The 17,903-nt window shown below is 52.2% G+C and overlaps 1 protein-coding gene across 1 annotated transcript; it reads left to right on the forward strand.

Moving 5' to 3' along the window:
* Positions 1-3,616: 3,616 nt before the first annotated feature.
* LOC114506443 (DNA-binding protein inhibitor ID-1) lies at positions 3,617-4,822 on the forward strand. The gene is made up of 2 exons (XM_028524172.2): positions 3,617-4,132; positions 4,370-4,822. Exons 1-2 carry the CDS (start codon positions 3,710-3,712, stop codon positions 4,409-4,411), a joined length of 465 nt encoding a protein of 154 aa, XP_028379973.1. The 5' UTR covers positions 3,617-3,709; the 3' UTR covers positions 4,412-4,822.
* The last annotated feature ends 13,081 nt before the right edge of the window (positions 4,823-17,903 follow it).

The raw sequence follows: 17,903 nt of genomic DNA on the forward strand, positions 1-17,903 counted from the left end.
GCCTGGGTTGCGGGCCGGTTCCCAGTTGGGGCAAATGCGAGAGGCCAATCAATGTGTCTCTCCTACAACAACGTTTCTCTCCTTCTCTTTCTCCCTCCCTTCTCCTCTCTCTAAAAATAAGTAAATAAAATCTTTTTTTAAAAGAAAAGGAAGCTATGGTGAAATAGCTACAATAAAGAGTATGTACTGTATATACATTATATATGTATGTACTGTGTACTGTATATATATACACACACACATATATATATACACACTATACTTTATATAAAATGCCAGCACATGCAAACTATATAAAAAACAGATGACTGGTTCCCTGGGCAGTGGGTAGAAGAGCAGGGAGGAATTATGAAGGACAGAAGAAAACTTCTAGGGGTCATGAAATATATGTTAATTTTCTTGATCATGGCAATGATTCCTGGGTTCATGTATATTGAAATTTATGATGTTGTACATTTTAAGTATATGCAGTTTGTGAATGTCAGTTATATTTCAGTAACACTAAGGGGAAAAAAATCAGCCCTGGCTGGTGTGGCTCAGTGGACTGAGTGCCAGCCTGTGAACAAAAGGGTTGCCGGTTCAATTCCCAGGCAGAGCACATGCCTGGGTTGCGGGCCCAGTCCCCAGTAGGGGGCACACCAGAGGCAACCACACACTGATGTTTCTCTCCCTCTCTTCCTCTCTCCCTTCCCCTTGTCTCTAAAAATAAATAAGTAAAATCTTTTATAAAAAACCCACAAAAATCAAATACCTATGGGAAGATAACAGTGAAATTCTAATTTCACACAGTTTTCCTTCTCCTCTCACTCCTCTTCACAGTGGTGACATTAGTAATTCGATGTCTATCCTTTTTTCTTCTTTCTAATATTTTTGAGGTGCAATTTAAACACAGTGAAGTGCACAAAAGTGTATAATTCAGTGTGTTTTGACAAATTCACACACTTTGTAATCCACACCTCACCATGATGTGGAACATTCCCATCACTCCAGAAAGTTCCCTCACACCCCTTCCCTGGCAACTCGCACCCTCCCTCCCAGAAGCAACCGGCATTCTGATTTCTGCCATTGTACAGTAGCCGTGCCTGTTCCGGAACTTCATCTGCGAGAACTCACACAGCACTGTGTTTGAAACTTTCCACAGCATAATTTCCTCTCCTTTTTAAATTCGTTTCCAGATACACATATCTGGGCGCAGTATACAAGGGGTCCTATCTTAACCCCCAGTCTAACTCAGGCTTTCTCCACCAGCAGTGGGATCTACATATCTCTCAGAGCCATACTTCCCCTGCTGCAGCGCCAGCCCCAGCACTGATGTTCCATTCCTCTTTTAACGCCACTGTTGATGGATATTTAGGTTATTTCAACTTCCCCTCTTGTAAACAGCTCCCAGCGAACATCCCTGGGAAGACATCCTTGTGCCCATGTGTGCAGGTGTCTCTGGAATGGATTCCAGCAAGAATTGCTGGGTCAGTTAATAAACACTCAGCAGTGAATTAATATCCTAATTTCCTCTGCTTGGTCACTGTCCTTCCAATTCTTTAGCAACCCTTCTGCACAGCAAAGTGTTCTTTCCGATCACTGGAGGATTGCTGAGCAAGCCCAGGGAGTTTGGAGAGCTTGCAGGGGTGTTGTAAGGGGAGGGGGAGTCCAGCTAATTAATTGATGCCCCTCTCCTTTGAAGCTGGCCTCACGGATTAGTGTCCCTGGTTTCCTCACGTGGAGGCAGAGGGCTGGTTTATCGACCCTTCCTCCAAACTTCTGTAGAAAAAAGAAACTTGCTGATACCCAGTGAATTAATTGCTGGTGGAGCGGGGTGGGGGTGGGGGTACCTAATATCACTCTGTCCTGTGTGAGCACAGAATTTTAGCCTGCTAAGGCTGTGTGTGGCCTTGGGTAGCTATTCTAAGCCTCGGGCTCCCAGCTCTGGTCCATCTAGGGCTCTGGAGGCACATGCCCGCCCTGGCAGGAAGGGACTGCATTGCGGTGAAGTGCCCTCGTTATTAGTAATACAGCCATCACAACAGCTGTGGTTCCTGGGAGGCTTTTGGAGCCTCAGTTTCCTCCTTTGTATAAAGAAACCGAACAGCCCCTCTCTGTAGAGTTGTGGCAGGGACTACAGAAGACGATAAAGGCAAACTCTTTCCCAGTGCCCGCCTGGCACGAAGTAAGAAGGCAGTAGATCATCACCTGGATGATTATTATCGAAATACCAGGCAGATATTAGGGCTCAGAGAGCCGGAGACTCTACTAAATTCACCCAGCAACAGAACTCGGGCCCCTTTCCCCAGGCTGTAAGAAGAGCTGGAGATGGGGAGGCGATGGTGAAGAAATTTCCTAAGCGGCCCAAGCTGTGGACCTGGTGGGGACAGTCCAGGTGTGGGGCGGGGCGGTAAGGTGACCTTTGCCCGGAGACCCGTGCCGGTAAGGAGCACATTCCCAGGCCTCCTGCCGGAGGTCCGCAGGTGACTGGCGGGCTGAGGGAAGCGCTCAGAGCCGGGTTTGTCGTCTCCATGGCGACCGCCCGCGCGGCGCCAGCCTGACAGCCCGTCCCGGTTTTATGAATGGGTGACGTCACGGGCCTGGCGTCTAACGGTCTGAGCCTCTTGTTCAGACGCTGACACAGACCAGCCCGGGAAGCCGGGCGGGGGGAGAGGGGGGCCTCAAGCTCCACAGCTGCCGCGCCGTGGGAGACCCTGATCCGAGATCTTTGGGGGGAAAATAGCCAAAAAAGGGAGAAATATTTAAAAATCACTAGTTGATGCAGATTTAGGGAATTTGCAGGGGGCTGCAAATTCAGGGTGGAATTAGGAGATGCAGCCCCAGGCTGGGAACCGTCAGTCTGGTTCAGGCCCCAGAGGCTCAGCCCCCAGTCCTAGAGGAAGACTCCCAAACTAGTCCCTCCTATCCTAGGGACCTGGGTCAGTCCCCCTGGTCCCAGGAACATTAACTAACAACGCTCTCTGGGAACTGGGGGAGATCAGCCCCAGTGCAGATGTTAAAGAGGTACCCGCTTTAAAGTTCGGCCCACATATTCGCGAGATCAGGGTCCCAGAGGTCATCTTCCAATAGGACCCAAAGCCCAGCGGGCTCTGGGCGGCCCAGAGCCAGCCGCTTCTTCATGCGGGCCTCAGTTTCTCTCATCTGTAAAATGGGGCTGGAGAGGTGAGAAAATGAACCCGGGAAAACGGGTTGTTGTTGTTATTATTATTATTACATCATTATCTAGAGAGAGAGAAAAGGAGAGAGAGACCTCAACTTCTTTTTCCATTTATTCATGCACTCATTGGCTAGGGCATATGGGGATGACGCTTTAACCAACTGAACTACCCGGCCAGGGCCGGGAAAGCTGATTCTTGAAACTTCTTCGTTAACGGCAATATCGATTTTGCCTCCAAGGGAGCCCTGGTCTCCACTAACCAACCTGCCCCGAGCCCTCTCACTGTGTTCTGGAGACGCTAGGTCCCCTTTCCACGCCCTCGGGGCGATTCTTGTAGAGCAGGAGGCGGGGCCCAGAGGCTCTGGAGGCCACGCCCCCAGACCTTCCATTGGCTGCTTTTGAACGTCTGAATCCGCCCCTCGGGGAGGGGACGGGGCGTCTTTATAATAATCTGGCTGTGGGGTTCGGATCGCGCATTCTACAACCGTCTCTTTAGCGCTGAAGCCTCCTTCTGCCCGCCTGGCTCCTCTCATTTACCCCGACGCCAGAATCATGAAGGTCGCCAGTGGCAACGCCGCGGCCGCCGCCGGCCCCAGCTGCCCGCTGAAGGGCGGCAAGGCTGCGGGCGGCGCCGGCGAGGTGGTGCGCTGCCTGTCGGAGCAGAGCGTGGCCATCTCGCGCTGCGCCGGCGGCCCCGGGGCGCGCCTGCCCGCCCTGCTGGACGAGCAGCAGGTCAACGTGCTGCTCTACGACATGAACGGCTGCTACTCGCGCCTCAAGGAGCTGGTGCCCACCCTGCCCCAAAACCGCAAAGTGAGCAGGGTGGAGATCCTCCAGCACGTCATCGACTACATCTGGGACCTGGAGTTAGAGCTGAACTCGGAATCTCAAGTCGGGACTCCCGGGGGCCGGGGGCTCCCCGCCCGGGCTCCGCTCAGCACCCTCAACGGCGAGATCAGCGCTCTGGCGGCCGAGGTGAGGGCCGAGCTGGAGCACGGGACCGTTTTCCTTCCATAGATGGGGAAACTGAGGCTCGGGGAGGGAGGGGGACTCGGCCCTACCCCTTCCCCATCCTTTCGCGTCCCTGGCTATGTGGGGGTCCCCAGGGACATCGGAAGCAGCGCTCCTCCTTCTGTCTCCCGGGGAAGGGGCGGCTTGCAGCCTCGTCCCCTCCGACCCGCCCGTCTCACCTCTTCTCTCTCCGTTTCACAGGCGGCGTGTGTTCCAACGGACGATCGCATCTTGTGTCGCTGAAGCGTCGTCCTCCGGGACCGGCAGACCCCAGCGCTCCAGGGGCCGAGAGGAATAGGTGCTCCCCGGTCCGCCGAAGCGCCTCGCCGCGGCTGGGGAGGAACGACATTGAGATCAGCGGCTCTGGGGCTCATGCTGGATCCAGCCCCGGGCTGGGGGACTGACAGGGCAGGCCGACCTTCCCTCCACACCTATCGGCCACCAGAGACTTCGGGGAGTCCCCCCCTCCCGTGTGTTTCTATTTTTTGAAAAGCAGACATTTTGAAAAATGGTCACGTTTGGTGCTTCTCAGATTTCTGAGGAAATTAATTGTTTTGTATTGTATATTACAATGATCACCGACTGAGAATATTGTTTTACAATAGTTCTGTGGGGTTTTTTTCTGTTGTTATTAAACAAATACTTTAGATGGTAGTAAAGTTGCAGTGTTCTTGGGTGGAGGGGAGGGAGCTGGCTTGGGGGGGGGGTGACCCCTGACCCTTTTCACAGCTGGGGGCGCTGGGGGCGGTGGGGGACTGAAAGGCCACATCTGGGCTGTCACTTTTACAGACCTGAACTGAGTGTTTCCGGTGTCTTTAAAGTATTCTTTCCCCCATCCCTGGCCATTTTCCTGTTTCCAAGTGTCATAAAGTTGAATCCTCTAGGGTTTCTAAGAAGTGGTCACTGAGCCATCTGGGTCACCTGGGGAGGTTGTTTAAATGCAGATCAACCTGCCAAGGCTTCTCTGGGTTGAAGAGTGTTCAATGAGCCATTTAAGTTGGAGAAACAGGTCACTGGACCGCCTGCATCTTTGCCCGAAATGGGGGAAGGGAGATCCAAAGGAAAGAGACTTACCCAGAGCCTCAGTTTCTTAAGGCAGGACTTCCATTGCCCCATTCCCCAGTAGGAGATGCCTCCCCCAATGGGCTGCCTAGGCCTGGGTCCCAGCAGGCTGCCCTGGGGCTCCAGGCTTGTCCAAGTGGGTGAGCAAGTTGGCACAGCCAGCCGGGGCACAGCTGCATGGCCACCTGCTCTGGGTCTGGAGTCAGCCCCCTCACCCTGGCCTGGCTTTGCCAGCAGCTCACAGAAACCTCCTCTCTCCCCCAGGGCTCCTGTGTGGGCTCTGAAGAGTGGGTGAGTCAGTCCCCAGCTCCTAAGCGGGGAAAGGGGTGTCATTGGCAAGGGCCTATCTGCCTGGACACGTGTGTGAGTTTGTACCCATAGGGGAGCGAGTTTCAGTGTCTGGGCCTGTGTGTGTTACAGGAGTGAACGGATAGCTCCCCCCTGGGTCCAGGTCCTCTCGGTGTAAGGCTTGAGGGTGTATGCAAAAGGGCAAATGTGAGCACATGTGTTCTGCAGATAAGTGTGCAACCCCCAGCTGTTTAGGCCTGTGTGTTCTGCCTAAATGCATTGTGGGCATCTCTGCATGGGTCTGGCTTGATGGATGGGTCTGTGTGTCTGAGGGACGCAGACTCACACTGGGATCCTAAGTGTGTAATTGTTCTGCAGATTGGCTGTCCCTCCTGGGTCTCTGCTGATCCTGGGGGGAGGCGGGGGCTGCTGTGTTCAGGCAACCCCTTCCTGAAAAGTCCCAGCACCAATTCTCCTGGAGATCGTTTGGCCCTGGGGACACCAATCCCATGTGACCTACCAGGTCAGCTCCCAGTATTACACCAGGAGAAACCGAGTCCCCAAAAGGGCAAAGCAATGGTCCCAGAGCAGGTAAAGGCTATTAGTACATTTTATCAATAAGAATAGAGTAAAATAAATAGCACCTAGCACCGTGAGCCTACCTGTATGCTCCAGTCTTTACACAGAGGATTTCATGCTGGGGGCAGGGGCTAAAAGCAGGATCCTGAGCCCAGGTTTACAACAGAAACAGGCTCACAGTGGGGTGAACAACAAAATATAAGGAATTATTGTCTACTGAGCACTCACATTAAGGCAGGTGCTACCCTTGTCTAACCACCATGTTGTACACCTGAAACTAATACTGTATATCCATTGTAATTGAAAATTTTAAAAAGCCACGTACTACTCCTTCCCCAAGCGCGTTGTGAACTTTATCAAAGAACACAATAATTGGAGGTAATTTACGTCCTCTGCTACTCCCCCATTAACTCCCCACCCCGCTGCTGTTTTACGGCATTAACTTCACAGAATTGCAGAGAAAAAATGAAATCGAGCACTTAGCCCATAGTATTTGCTAGATATAAATTATTATTTGTCGCCTGCGTGTCCTTGCAGTGTCCTCAGACGTACACGTGCGCACCCACTCCCTCCCCTGGGTGAGCCTCCGCCTGCGAGCCCACCCACGGGGGCGAGGGCGTGTCCCCCGCGTGCACTCCCACCGGCAGGGCCTTTTCCAGGGGAGGATGGGGCTGCGGTGGGGGGGCCGCCCTGCGCACTCCCCACCGTTCAGGCACACTCTGGCTTACACGTTTCCCTCTTTTCCCCTTTGGCCCGGGCCCAGCCCATCTGGAGGCCGGCTCGGCGGCGGCCTGGGAGCGTTTCCATCAGCTGGGCCCGAGGAATGCGGAGCTATTTAACCTGAGCATCCCCAGGTGTACGGAGGCGCCTGGCTGTCTGGGGCCCGCCGCCTTTGGCACGGCCGCGCTAGACAAACAGCGCGCCGCCCCCGCCCTGCCCCTCCGCCCGCAGCTGCAGCCGGGCCTGGGAACGGGCGGGCGCCGGCGGCTTGCATAAGAGGCTCCCGGCCTCTCAGGGGGAGGGAGGGGGACAGAGGCTGCCGGTGTGTGTGTGTGTGTGTGCGCGTAGCACGCAAAACCCTGCTCCTTTCAGCCCCTGCTTGGGAAATCATTAACTCCTTAACCCCTCCTTACGGGGCGAGGCAGGGAGCCGGGAGGTGGCTGGCCCTCAAAGAAACACCAGGACAAAGACTGTTGAACATTGGACCCTGCCTCTCCAGGGCTGTGGGTCCGACCTGAAGTATTTCAAATTTTTATTTAACAAACACCTATAGAGCGCTTATCATGTGCCAGGTACTATACTAAGTAGGCTCTGTTTAAAAATGGATTTAATCCTCCTCACAGCTGCATGGGGGTAGTGCTGTCCTATGCTCATTTTAATAATCTCAGGGCAGCAACAACAATAATTACTGATAGGCTAACATTTTAGTAGCAAGGCTGGTAGACCACAGCCTCTGAATCAGCCCTGGCACTCATCATGTCACCAGCCCAAGCCTCTGTTTTCTCACCTGGAAAATGGGTTCCAGGACCTCAGCCTCCAGGATCAGTTGAATGGATGCACGTAAGGAGCTCAGTACTGGGCCTGGCTCAGAGTGGACACTTGGTGTATGTTTGTGTACAATGTTTTGAGCCCTTTCCTGAGGGGCTTGTCTCATCAGCCCCGTCAGGTACCTGGACGGTTGCTATCCCCACTTTTCAGAGGAAGAAAGGGAGGCAGCAGAGGGGCGAGTTGACCCAACGAGGCCACACTGGCTGGTTGACTTAGAGGACTTTCCAGAAACCGGGTTGGTCCAAACCAGGCTTATGAGAGGCTTCATGTTCCCTCAGGACGTCCAATGTAGCCTTTGTCATCTTATTTCTGACAGAAATCGCACCTGGTCTTTACACATTTTTGCTTTAAATGTGTAAACGGGGAAAGTCAGGGACATAGTACATGTCACAATGTTTGCAACCCACTGTTTGGTTTGGCATTTCTTAATTTAAAAAAAAAATCTCACAAGAGCCTTTCCCTGGCTAGTGTGGCTCAGTGGTTTGGGCGTCATCCCGCAAACCGAAAGGGTGCTGGTTCAGTTCCAGGTCAGGGCACATGCCTGGGTCGTGGGCCAAAACCCCCGCTGGGGCCGTGCCCCCCGTCGATATTTCACACATCGATGTTTCTCCCTCTCATTCCTATTCTCTATAAATAAATAAAATCTTTAAAAATTTTTAAATAAAAAAATCTCACTAGAGCCTTAAAAGATGGAAATGGCCCAGGCTTTCAGTCTCTAGGAGGTGCTGGGTCAGGTCATGGTGACCTGGTCCTGAGAGGACAGGTCACACAGTTGGGCACATGTCTGGAACCAGCTAAACACCAACCAAGCGGGACAAGTCCACATCTGTCCCGGAGGCTGAGGGATCACCAGGCCCTGACCTCTGGGTGCACGCTCCCCTCCACAGGGATCAAGGTGCTTCTTCACACACAAACCGCAACCTTACACCTGCCGGTCTGAGTCACCCCAGATTTCAAAGTTGGCTTAGCAGGGGGTGTCCTAGGAGCTCCCAACACTTTGTCTCCTGAGACTAAGGCTCAGCAGTAGAACCTGTCTTCCTGACAGCCACTCTTACTGAGCCCCAGAAACTGCTGGCTAGAGAGGGCTCTCTGCTGCCCAGTGTCCTACTCAGCAAGGATTTCCAGTGACAGGCGGGCCTGGGATCCCAGTTTGGCTGCCAGAGGGAAAGGGGGTGAGTCACAGCCAGGCCAGGATCCCAGTGCCTCTTTCCGGGAATGGGAAGGGAAGGAAGGAGAGGAAACCAGAAGGCCTGGAGGCCTGCAGGGGCGAGGTCACCCTTATCTTCCCAGGACCGCACGTGCTAGAGCTTCCTGCCCCAACTCTTGCAAAATCTTTGTTTCCCATTGTTGCTCACAAGAGGGGTACCCAGGGCCTTGTGCAAGGGGCAGCTGGGGCGGGAGGGGAGTGGGGCTGCCAGAGCAGTAGCTGGGGCCAAGAGGGTACAAGGGACAACAGGTTCAGGTTCTCACTTGCTACACACCGCCCTGGCACTCAGCATTCTCAGCTTTTTTTCCCCTTTCTTTTTCTTTTTTATACTTGATCTTAGCCAAAGAGCTGAGAGGCAATTCTTTTTCTTTTTGTATTGTTGTTCAAGTGTAGTTGTCTCCACTTTCCCCCACCACTTTCCTCCACCCCTCCAACCCTCCACCTCCCACCCTCAATCCTACCCACTTTGGTTTGCCCATGGGTCCTTTATACACGTTCCTAGACGACCCTTCCCTTTCTTTCCATGGTTATGCCCCTCCCCCCACCCCTCTGGTTACTGTCAGTTTGTTCTTTATTTCAATGTCTCTGGTTGTATTCTGCTTGCTTGTTTGTTCCATTGATTAGGTTCCACTTATAGGTGAGATCATATGGTATTTGTCTTTACCTCCTGACTTATTTCATTTAACATAATTCTCTCCAGTTCCATCCATGCTGTTGGGAAGGGTAAGAGTTCCTCCTTACATTCTGGTGCATAGTATTCCATTGTATAAATGTACCATAGTTTTGGATCCATTCATTTACTGATGGGCACTTAATTGCCTCTTGCATGCTGCAAACCAGGGACCTAGCCCACAACCCAGATATGTGCCCTGACCAGGAATTGAACTCACGGCCTTGAGGTTTGCAGGACGACGCCCAACCCACTGAGCTACATCAGTCAGGGCTTAGCATTCCCAGCTTTAAAATGGGTGTTACAGTCACAGTTTCGGTGACATCATTCTGATGCCATTCACTGCCAAAGCCCCAGATCAAGCCATTTTCACATCTACCTGGAAAACTGTACCAGCCCTAGCTGGTTCATTCAACAGATAGTTTAAAGCTTCCTCCATGTGTTAGGAACCAAGGAGGCTGCAGGAGATACCAATTTAGATAAAAATCTTGCCCTCTTGGAACTTACAGTCTAGTGAAAGATAGTAAATAAATATGCATATGTATGATCAGAGGCAGATTTACTCTGAAATTACTTTACTGAAGCTTAAACTTCAGGTTTTCTTAGCTGGAAGGAGCCCTAGCAATGTGTTTATGGTTTTTTGATGTGTGTTCATGTAAAATTTGCAAAATGTTGTGCCTACATTTCAAAAACCTGGGCTCCAAACACCTAGATTCTTCACTTTGTATACAGAGTGGGGCGCCCCGAGATCCAAACTTGCAGGCAAGGCTGCAGGAGGCGCAGCAGAGTCCTGTCTATAGCTGCTATTCCTTTCCTCAACTTGAGACCCGGATCTTTGAGCGGCAGGGAGAGCTGGGTGCACTGCTGAGCTCACCAGCGCACCAGCGAACGTGGGCGCCATGCCCTCTCTGGCCTTCCTCGGGCACTGGCGCCCCCTCCTGGGAAGTGCGCTATCGCAGGCAAGAAGTGAGGCCTGGTTCCTGGAAGCAGCGAAAGATGGTGCCTTGGCGGCCCCTAGCGAACTATTTGGGGACTACATCCAGAGCTATGAACCTACTGCAGAGTATTTCTGTCTGCTTTGTGAATGTGTGTGTGAGTACGTGTACACAGCAGGCGACGAATTCAGAAATCTCCACCCTCAGCTTTGTTCTGATCAGGGCCTTAGCTACTCTTCCCCCCACTCTCTTATCCTCTTTCTTCTTCCTTGTGATGTGACAGCCCCTTCTGAGGATGCATTACCTCGCCCATAAAAGGAGGAAATCTGGGCAAACATTTGATTTTTTCACCTTGTGTAATGTATTATATACATAAAAGTGTAGATACCACTAACATATATAGTTTATACTATAAGGATAATAATAAAATGAACATTTAAGCAACAACTACCCCGCTTCAGCAATAGAACGTTGGTTCTTTCGAAGCCCCATGGGCCCCTGTGGACGTCCTCGCAAGACGTGCTGCACCACTGTTCAACTTTGTGTCAATCAGCAACTTGTTCTTCCTTTATTTTTTCCACATATGTACCAGTATGTATCCTAAAGTACATTTTTGCTTAATTGTACCTGGTTTTGCCTCTGTCACTTGCTTTTCTCACACAATACAAATTGCATGAAAAACATCTGTACTGATGTGTGTAGCCTCTGTTCGCCCACTTCCGCCACTGTATAGTATTCTGCAACGTGATGTATTTCCCCAGCCTCCTGTTGGTGGGCCTTTGGGTCATCTCATGTTTTTTGCCATTATCGACAGTGCTTCTCCGAAAGTCGTCCGTGTGTCTTGGTGACTGTGTGTGAGAAGGGATGTGACAGTTGCAGCACAGGGCATGTACAATTTAAATGTCACTGGGTTAGACTGGAGACTATTTTGATTAAACAGGAGAGTCAGACAGAAGGGGGTCCCTTCCATACCACTTAACCAAGCACACTCATTGTAGAGATATGAAAAGGAAAACTCAGACAGGTTAAATGAAAACCCAGACAGGTTAACCTTGGCCTTCTGGGCTAAGTTGATAGCATGGGAAGTAATTTTGGGGGTAAGGAATGAGAACATTCCTCCCCATTTTTGAGGATTAGCAAGACCATTTTACCTTGAAAATTGTCTTCAGGGCTGGTTGTAGAATTCTGGACTAAGTAGAAATACCAAAAACAACTACATCCTTAAGGAAAAACCTGGGAAAGTAAACAATAGAGAGCAGATTGAGATGAAAAGTCAAAATTTGAAGAACCACCAGTATACCAGGGGGGAGTTTCTTTCTTTCTTTAAAAAAAAATTTTTATTTATTTTTAGAGAGAGGGGAAGGGAGGGAGAAACAGATATGGAGAGAAATATCGATCAGTTGCTTCTTGCACGTCCCCAACCAGAGAAGAGCCGCAACCCAGACCTGTGCCCTGACCTCTGCTTTGCAGGACTGCACTCGGCCGATGGAGTCACACTGGTCAGGAGCAGCGGGGAGTTTCCTGCTAAACTTTCTTCTTGCATCTTCCTGCTTTGACCTTGAAACAAGAAACTGTAGCAGCAAAAACCCCAATAGAAAAGCCTAACATTCTGGCCAGAAAACCAGGTAGAGGGCCCCATGAGCTGGAGAGTGTGAGGAGAGTCCTTGTTATTTTATTCAACCTTGTTCTCTAGAGAAGGGGACATGGAAAAGGGCTCACGTCATACGAATAGTGTGAGAATCCCCCAAACCTTTTTTCTTTCTCTCCTCTGGCTGCTTTGCCCGGAAGCAGTCCCGGCGGTGAGGGATTGTGAGACAGCGCTGGCAGTTACAAGTCTGAGAGAACGCCATATGTGTAGTTCTGAGCAAAGGGCCTGAAAACGGGAACCCTGGGAGCTAAAGAATGTAGAGAAAATCCTGTCAAGGGGAGAGTGGACAAAGGAAACCCTCTAATTCTGTGTGTGAACCAGCACAGGTCCTGGGCTCATCCCCAAGCTGCGCCTGGGTGGAACACGCCCCATGAAGAATGACAAAGACTTTGAAAAGGACTGAGCCGCCATATAAACCACTGGCTCAGTCCAAGGCTACTCCCAGCACTAGGCAGACCCACACATCATAGTAAAGCTTTGAAAATAAAACAGATGTTAGAATCATTGCCCACAGAAGGCGACATAGAACATGCAGTCTGAACCTAACCAGGTTTGCCTGCTATTTAAAAAACAAAATCTAACCCTGGCCAATGTGGCTCAGTTAGTTGGGCATCATTTTGAAAAGTGAAGGGTTGCAGGTTCGATTCCCAGTCTGGGGCACACGCCTGGGTTGCAGGCCAGGTCCCCAGTAGGGGGCGCACAAAAGGCAACCACACACTGATGTTTCTTTCCCTCTCTTTCTCTCTCCCTTCCTCTCTCTGGGAAAAAAAAAAACAAAAAAACTTTATGAATAAGCTGCAGATTTTGCACCAGAAACCAGGGAGGCCAGAAGACAATGGAATAGCACCTTGAAAGTGATTAAAAAAGAAAACAAATTGTCAACTCATCTGGCATTAAAAAAGAAAACAAATTTCGACATCTAGCAAAAATATCCTTCTGAAATTAAAACAAAATAAAGAGATCATCAGTGAAGGAAACTAAGACTCTACCATCAGTGGGCCCTCTCTAAGAGAATGCTAAAGGAAGTTCTTCAGGCTAATAGGATATTATCCCAGAAAGAAATTTAGTACACATTCTTTTTTTAAAAAAAAGAAGCTTTGTTATTGTTTGTTATTATTTTTTGTAGAGAGGGGAAGGTAGGGAGAAAGGGAGAGAACCATCATCAATCAGAGAATCGAACTGGCAACCTTTTGGTTCACAGGCTGGTGCTCAATCCACTGAGCCACACCTGCCAGGGCTAGAACACATTCTTTTCAAGTGTATATGAAACATTTACCAAAATAGGCCAATTAAACATTGAACATTTGCTTGAAAATTTAAATGATATAAAATACATTTTCCGATCATAGTGGAATTAAATTAGAAACCAAGAACTGAAAGATACCTGGACAACCCCAAATATTTGAAAACTAAACAACACTTCTAAATAACCCATGGGTCAGAGGAGAAATCTCAAAATAAATTAGAAAACATTTTAACTGAATTAAAATGAAAATACAACACATCAACATTGTGAGATGCAGCTAAAACAGAGCTAAGCAAATTTCATATAATTAAGTGCTTATTAGAAAAAGAGAAATGTTTCCAATCAATAATGTAAGCTTCTACCTTCAGAAACAAGAAAAAGCAAGAGCAACTGAAGCCCAAACCAAGCACAAGGAAATAAAGAGCAGAAATCAATGGTATGGACACAGAAAAACAATGACGCCAAACTCATTCTTTGAAAACGTTAATATGACTGGTCTCCTTACAAAAAGGCGGCATTTGGGCACAGTTGCTCATAGAAGGAAGACAGGGTTCAGAGATATAGGGAGAAGACCGCCATTTATAAGCTAAGGAGAAAGGCCTGAAACAGAGTCTTTCCTCACGGACTGCGGAAGGAACCGAACCTGCAGACATCTTGATTTTACACTTCCAGCTTCCAGAACCGTGAGACAATGTATTTCTGTTGTTTAAGCCACCCAGGTTGCAGTACTTAATTACAGCAGTCCTAGCAAACTCATATAACTAATAAACGAATTTAGCAGGGTCATAGAATATAAGGTCAATATCTAAAAATCAATTGCTTTTATATAATAGCAATGACGGCTGGAAATTGATATTTATTCAAGTACTGTTTACAACAGCACCCATGAAAAATAAATGAGGTATCACTCTAACAACCTGTCTTTGTTTGTGCTGCTATAACAGAAAGGCCACATGTTGAGTGGCTTACAAACAACAGAAATTTATTTCTCGAAGTTTCTGGAGGCTGGAGGTCCAAGATCAAGCAAGGTGCTGGAAGATTCCACATACTTCCTGGTTCATAGACAGCCATCTTCTCATTGTAACCTCACGTGGCAGAAGGGATGAGGGAGCTCTCTGAGGGGTCTTTTATAAGGGTCCCAATCCCATTCATGACAGCTCCAAACTCGTGACCTATGCACCTCCCAAAGGCCTCACCTCACAATACCATCACACTGGGATGAGGTTCAACATGTGAATTTTGAGGAGACACAGACATCTGGTCCATTGCACAGCCAGCTCTCACTCCATCCAGTCTGGAAGCAGAGGGACCTGAGTGAATAGTCTTGTTGGGTAGAGCATGCAGGACAAGAAGGCTGTGGATTTCCATACGTGTAATTCTGGAAAGTGAAAAGCACTGGGAAGAAAATAAATCTGGACTGGTTAGGGAGGGTGCTTTCCATAGGGGTCAGGGGAAGTCTGAGGATATATTTGAGCTGAAATTTGAAGGACAGTAGTAAGGTTTGGGTGTCAATACCCAACAGCCTCTTTCTTTCCCAAGTTCTGAAACAACTGAGTCAAATGAGGAGTCAGGTGTATTGAAATCAAAATAATATTTGAGCCTTAACCGGTGTGGCTCAGTGGGCCGGACATCATCTGCAAACCAAAAGGTTGCCGGTTCGATCCCAGGTCAGGGTATATGCCTGAGTTGTAGGCATGCTAGAGGCAACTAATCGATGTTTCTCTCCTCTTTCTCCCTCCCTTCTTCCCCTCTCTCTAAAACAGTAAATAAATAAATAAAATCCTTTAAAAAAATAACATTTGATCGCTGTTCCAGTTACTATTGCTGCATAACAAACCACCTGAAATCTTAGTGTCTAAAATGACTGTCTGATGCTGAGGAGTCTGTGGGTCAGGAGTTCAGAAAGGGCATGGCCGGGGTGACCTGTCTCTGCTGAGTGATGTCTGGGTCCTCAGCTGGGAAGACTTGGTGGCTGAGGAGGACTTGATGACTAGCGGCTGCGGTCATCTGGAGATACACGTGTCTAGAAGTCAAGGCTGGCTGCAGGCTGGCAGCCAGACACAACGCCTGCCTATGACCGCTGCGCAGGGGCCGGTTTGGCTTCCTCACAGCACAGCAACTGGGCTCCAAGACCGAGTATATAGCATTCTTATGATATAGCCTTGGAGGCCACACAGCATCACTTTCATCATGTTCTAGTTAGTCCAGGTTTAGTTTTTCCCAGAAAAACTACATCAGGTTTCAAGGAGTGGGCTCATAGATCGCACTCGGCCCTGATGGCCAAGTGTCAAGGTCCTGTTCACTGTCGGAAGAGCCTGTGGAACTGGACATACTGTTGAAGCCACAGTCACTGATAAACTTCTGGGGGCCTCATGAAGTGGAGAGAGCCCACAACAAGGGGTCTGAGCCGCTTGTGTCCTGGAGAAAGGCCCCGCGCCCAGGGGCTTGGCCAGGGCTCCTCACACCTTCCCTGCGCAGCGCCGGTGTGGCCTGTGGTACAGAGTCCTGGCAGGCCCCGGGGCAGACACTGCAGACCATTCTGGGCTGGTGGGGAGCCCCGGAGTGTTACCCGAAGGGACCAGCGTCTACCCCAGGAGTGATCTGACCCCTGCACCCCCCAGGATGCGACCACTTCAGCCCTTTGCCGGGTTGGACCGTTCCTTGTGCTGATGCTGCCGGTCGCGGCGACGCGTTGGATTGGCTTTATAGAGACGGGGAAACTGAGGCCACCGGGGGGAAGCGGGGGGTGGAGGGAACCGACTGAAAACAGAAGAGGATAGATGCGTCCGGAGTAGAGTCCTAGAGGCCGGTCTCCCAGGCACCCAGCTTCTGCGTCCCTGTCTCTGCTAGGGGGTCGTCAGCGTGTCCTTGGCATACATCTGCCCAGGTGAAAGGGTGATGATGAGGACCGAGGCCCCGGGATGGCAGCGAGTTCTGACGAAACCCTCACCCCACAGATCTTCTCTCCACTCGTGGCGAGTTCGGATACCCGCCCGGCCGCTCCGGGCCCTTCCTGCGACCAGAGCACGCGGGCCGCAGGGCCCTGCCCCTCCTGGGGGACGCCTTCGCCTCCTTCGCCACGGCGGTCGCCTTCTACGCGGGGACCCCAGCCTGCACCTCACTGACTCGTGGTGAGGGCGGAGCCTGAGCCGGCCGTGGAGGGCGGACTGATGGGCGGAGAGGGGCCTGCGCGAAGCTGGAGCCCGCGAGGGCCTGGCAGGGCCGGGTCTCGGCGGCAGATCTGCGGCCGCGGGGCCCCAGCGCCAGGCCACGTGGGCGCGGCGGGGGCGCGATCCGGCGCGCTGGACCCGGGCCTGGGAGACAGCGCGGGCAGGGCTGCGGGGCAGAGGCGGTGGCGGTGTGGGGCCGGGGCCGCGGATGCCCGCAGGGGCCAGGCGGGGGCCGGGCAGGGGTTTAGCGCGGCTTGTGGAGCGGGGCCCGAGCGACGGACACGGCCAGGGGCGATCCCGGCTGGGCGATAGAGGAGGAACCTTTCGGGGGAGGGGCGAGGCCGGCCGTCGGGCGGGACCAGGGCTCGCCAGCAGGACAGGGTAGGGCTGGAGGTGGCCGCGCGCTGGACTGCCGGACGGGCCGGCGGGGGGCGGGCACGAGGACGGTCCGAGGGCTACAGGCCGGGGAAGGAAGAGATCTGGGGCGTAGATGAGGCAGTGCGAGTGACCAGGGAGGGGGCAGGACCTAGCACAAGGGTCTCTTGTGGGCGGGGCTAAAGACGCCTTGGGGCGGAGCTAAGGGGTCCTGAGTGACAGCCGGAGGGGCTCGGCCCCAAACGAAGCCCTTGCGGCTTTGCAGGGAATTCCCCTTCCCGCTGGACACCCCGAGCTTCACGAATTTCGTGCCCCAGGTGAGGGAACGGTGGCCGTTGCCGCCCAGGATGCCACCCGCTGGACGCCTCCTCGGAGGGCGTCAGTCCTGGGCCGAGGCGGGGCCCAGAGGTCAGACCTGCCCGCAGGAGGTCTCCGCCTTCCAGGGCCCCGCGTCTAGTCCAGTCACAGCGACATCCAGCCCAGGGCGTGCACCTGCTCCTGATCTCGCCACTGGCGTGTTCCCAGGCCCGGGAAACCCGCCGTTTGCGGTTGTCCGCGTGGCAGCCCTGGTTCCGGGTCGGTTCTGACCCGGCCCGCCTGTCAGCAGTTGCGGGAGCGCTCTCTGGACTCGCCCACGGAGCTGCGGGTCGTGGCGCCTCGTCCTCAGAGCCTGCGCCGCCGCCTGGACGCCCTCGTGCTGGCTCTGCCTGTCGCCCCGCCGGCTGCAGAGACCCGGAGTCACAGCGCGCTCGGCCAGGCCGGCACATCACCCGGATTCCTGCGGGCGAGCTGCCGCAGCCTCGCCCCCACCCACGCATGACCACGCCCCCTGCTCCCAGGCCCCGCCCTCCCCACTGGCCCCGCCCCTTAGTGCCTCCCGTTTCCACCGCACCCTGGCCCCACCCTTCCACTGCAGTCCTCTCCTACCTTTCCCTGCCCCTCCACCCCGGCCTGACAACCCCTCATCCCCGCACCGGCCTCTGCACTTGCCGGCCCCGCTCCTCGGG

This window comes from Phyllostomus discolor, chromosome 9, assembly GCF_004126475.2.
Source record: "Phyllostomus discolor isolate MPI-MPIP mPhyDis1 chromosome 9, mPhyDis1.pri.v3, whole genome shotgun sequence".
NCBI classification, from domain to species: Eukaryota; Metazoa; Chordata; class Mammalia; order Chiroptera; family Phyllostomidae; genus Phyllostomus; species Phyllostomus discolor.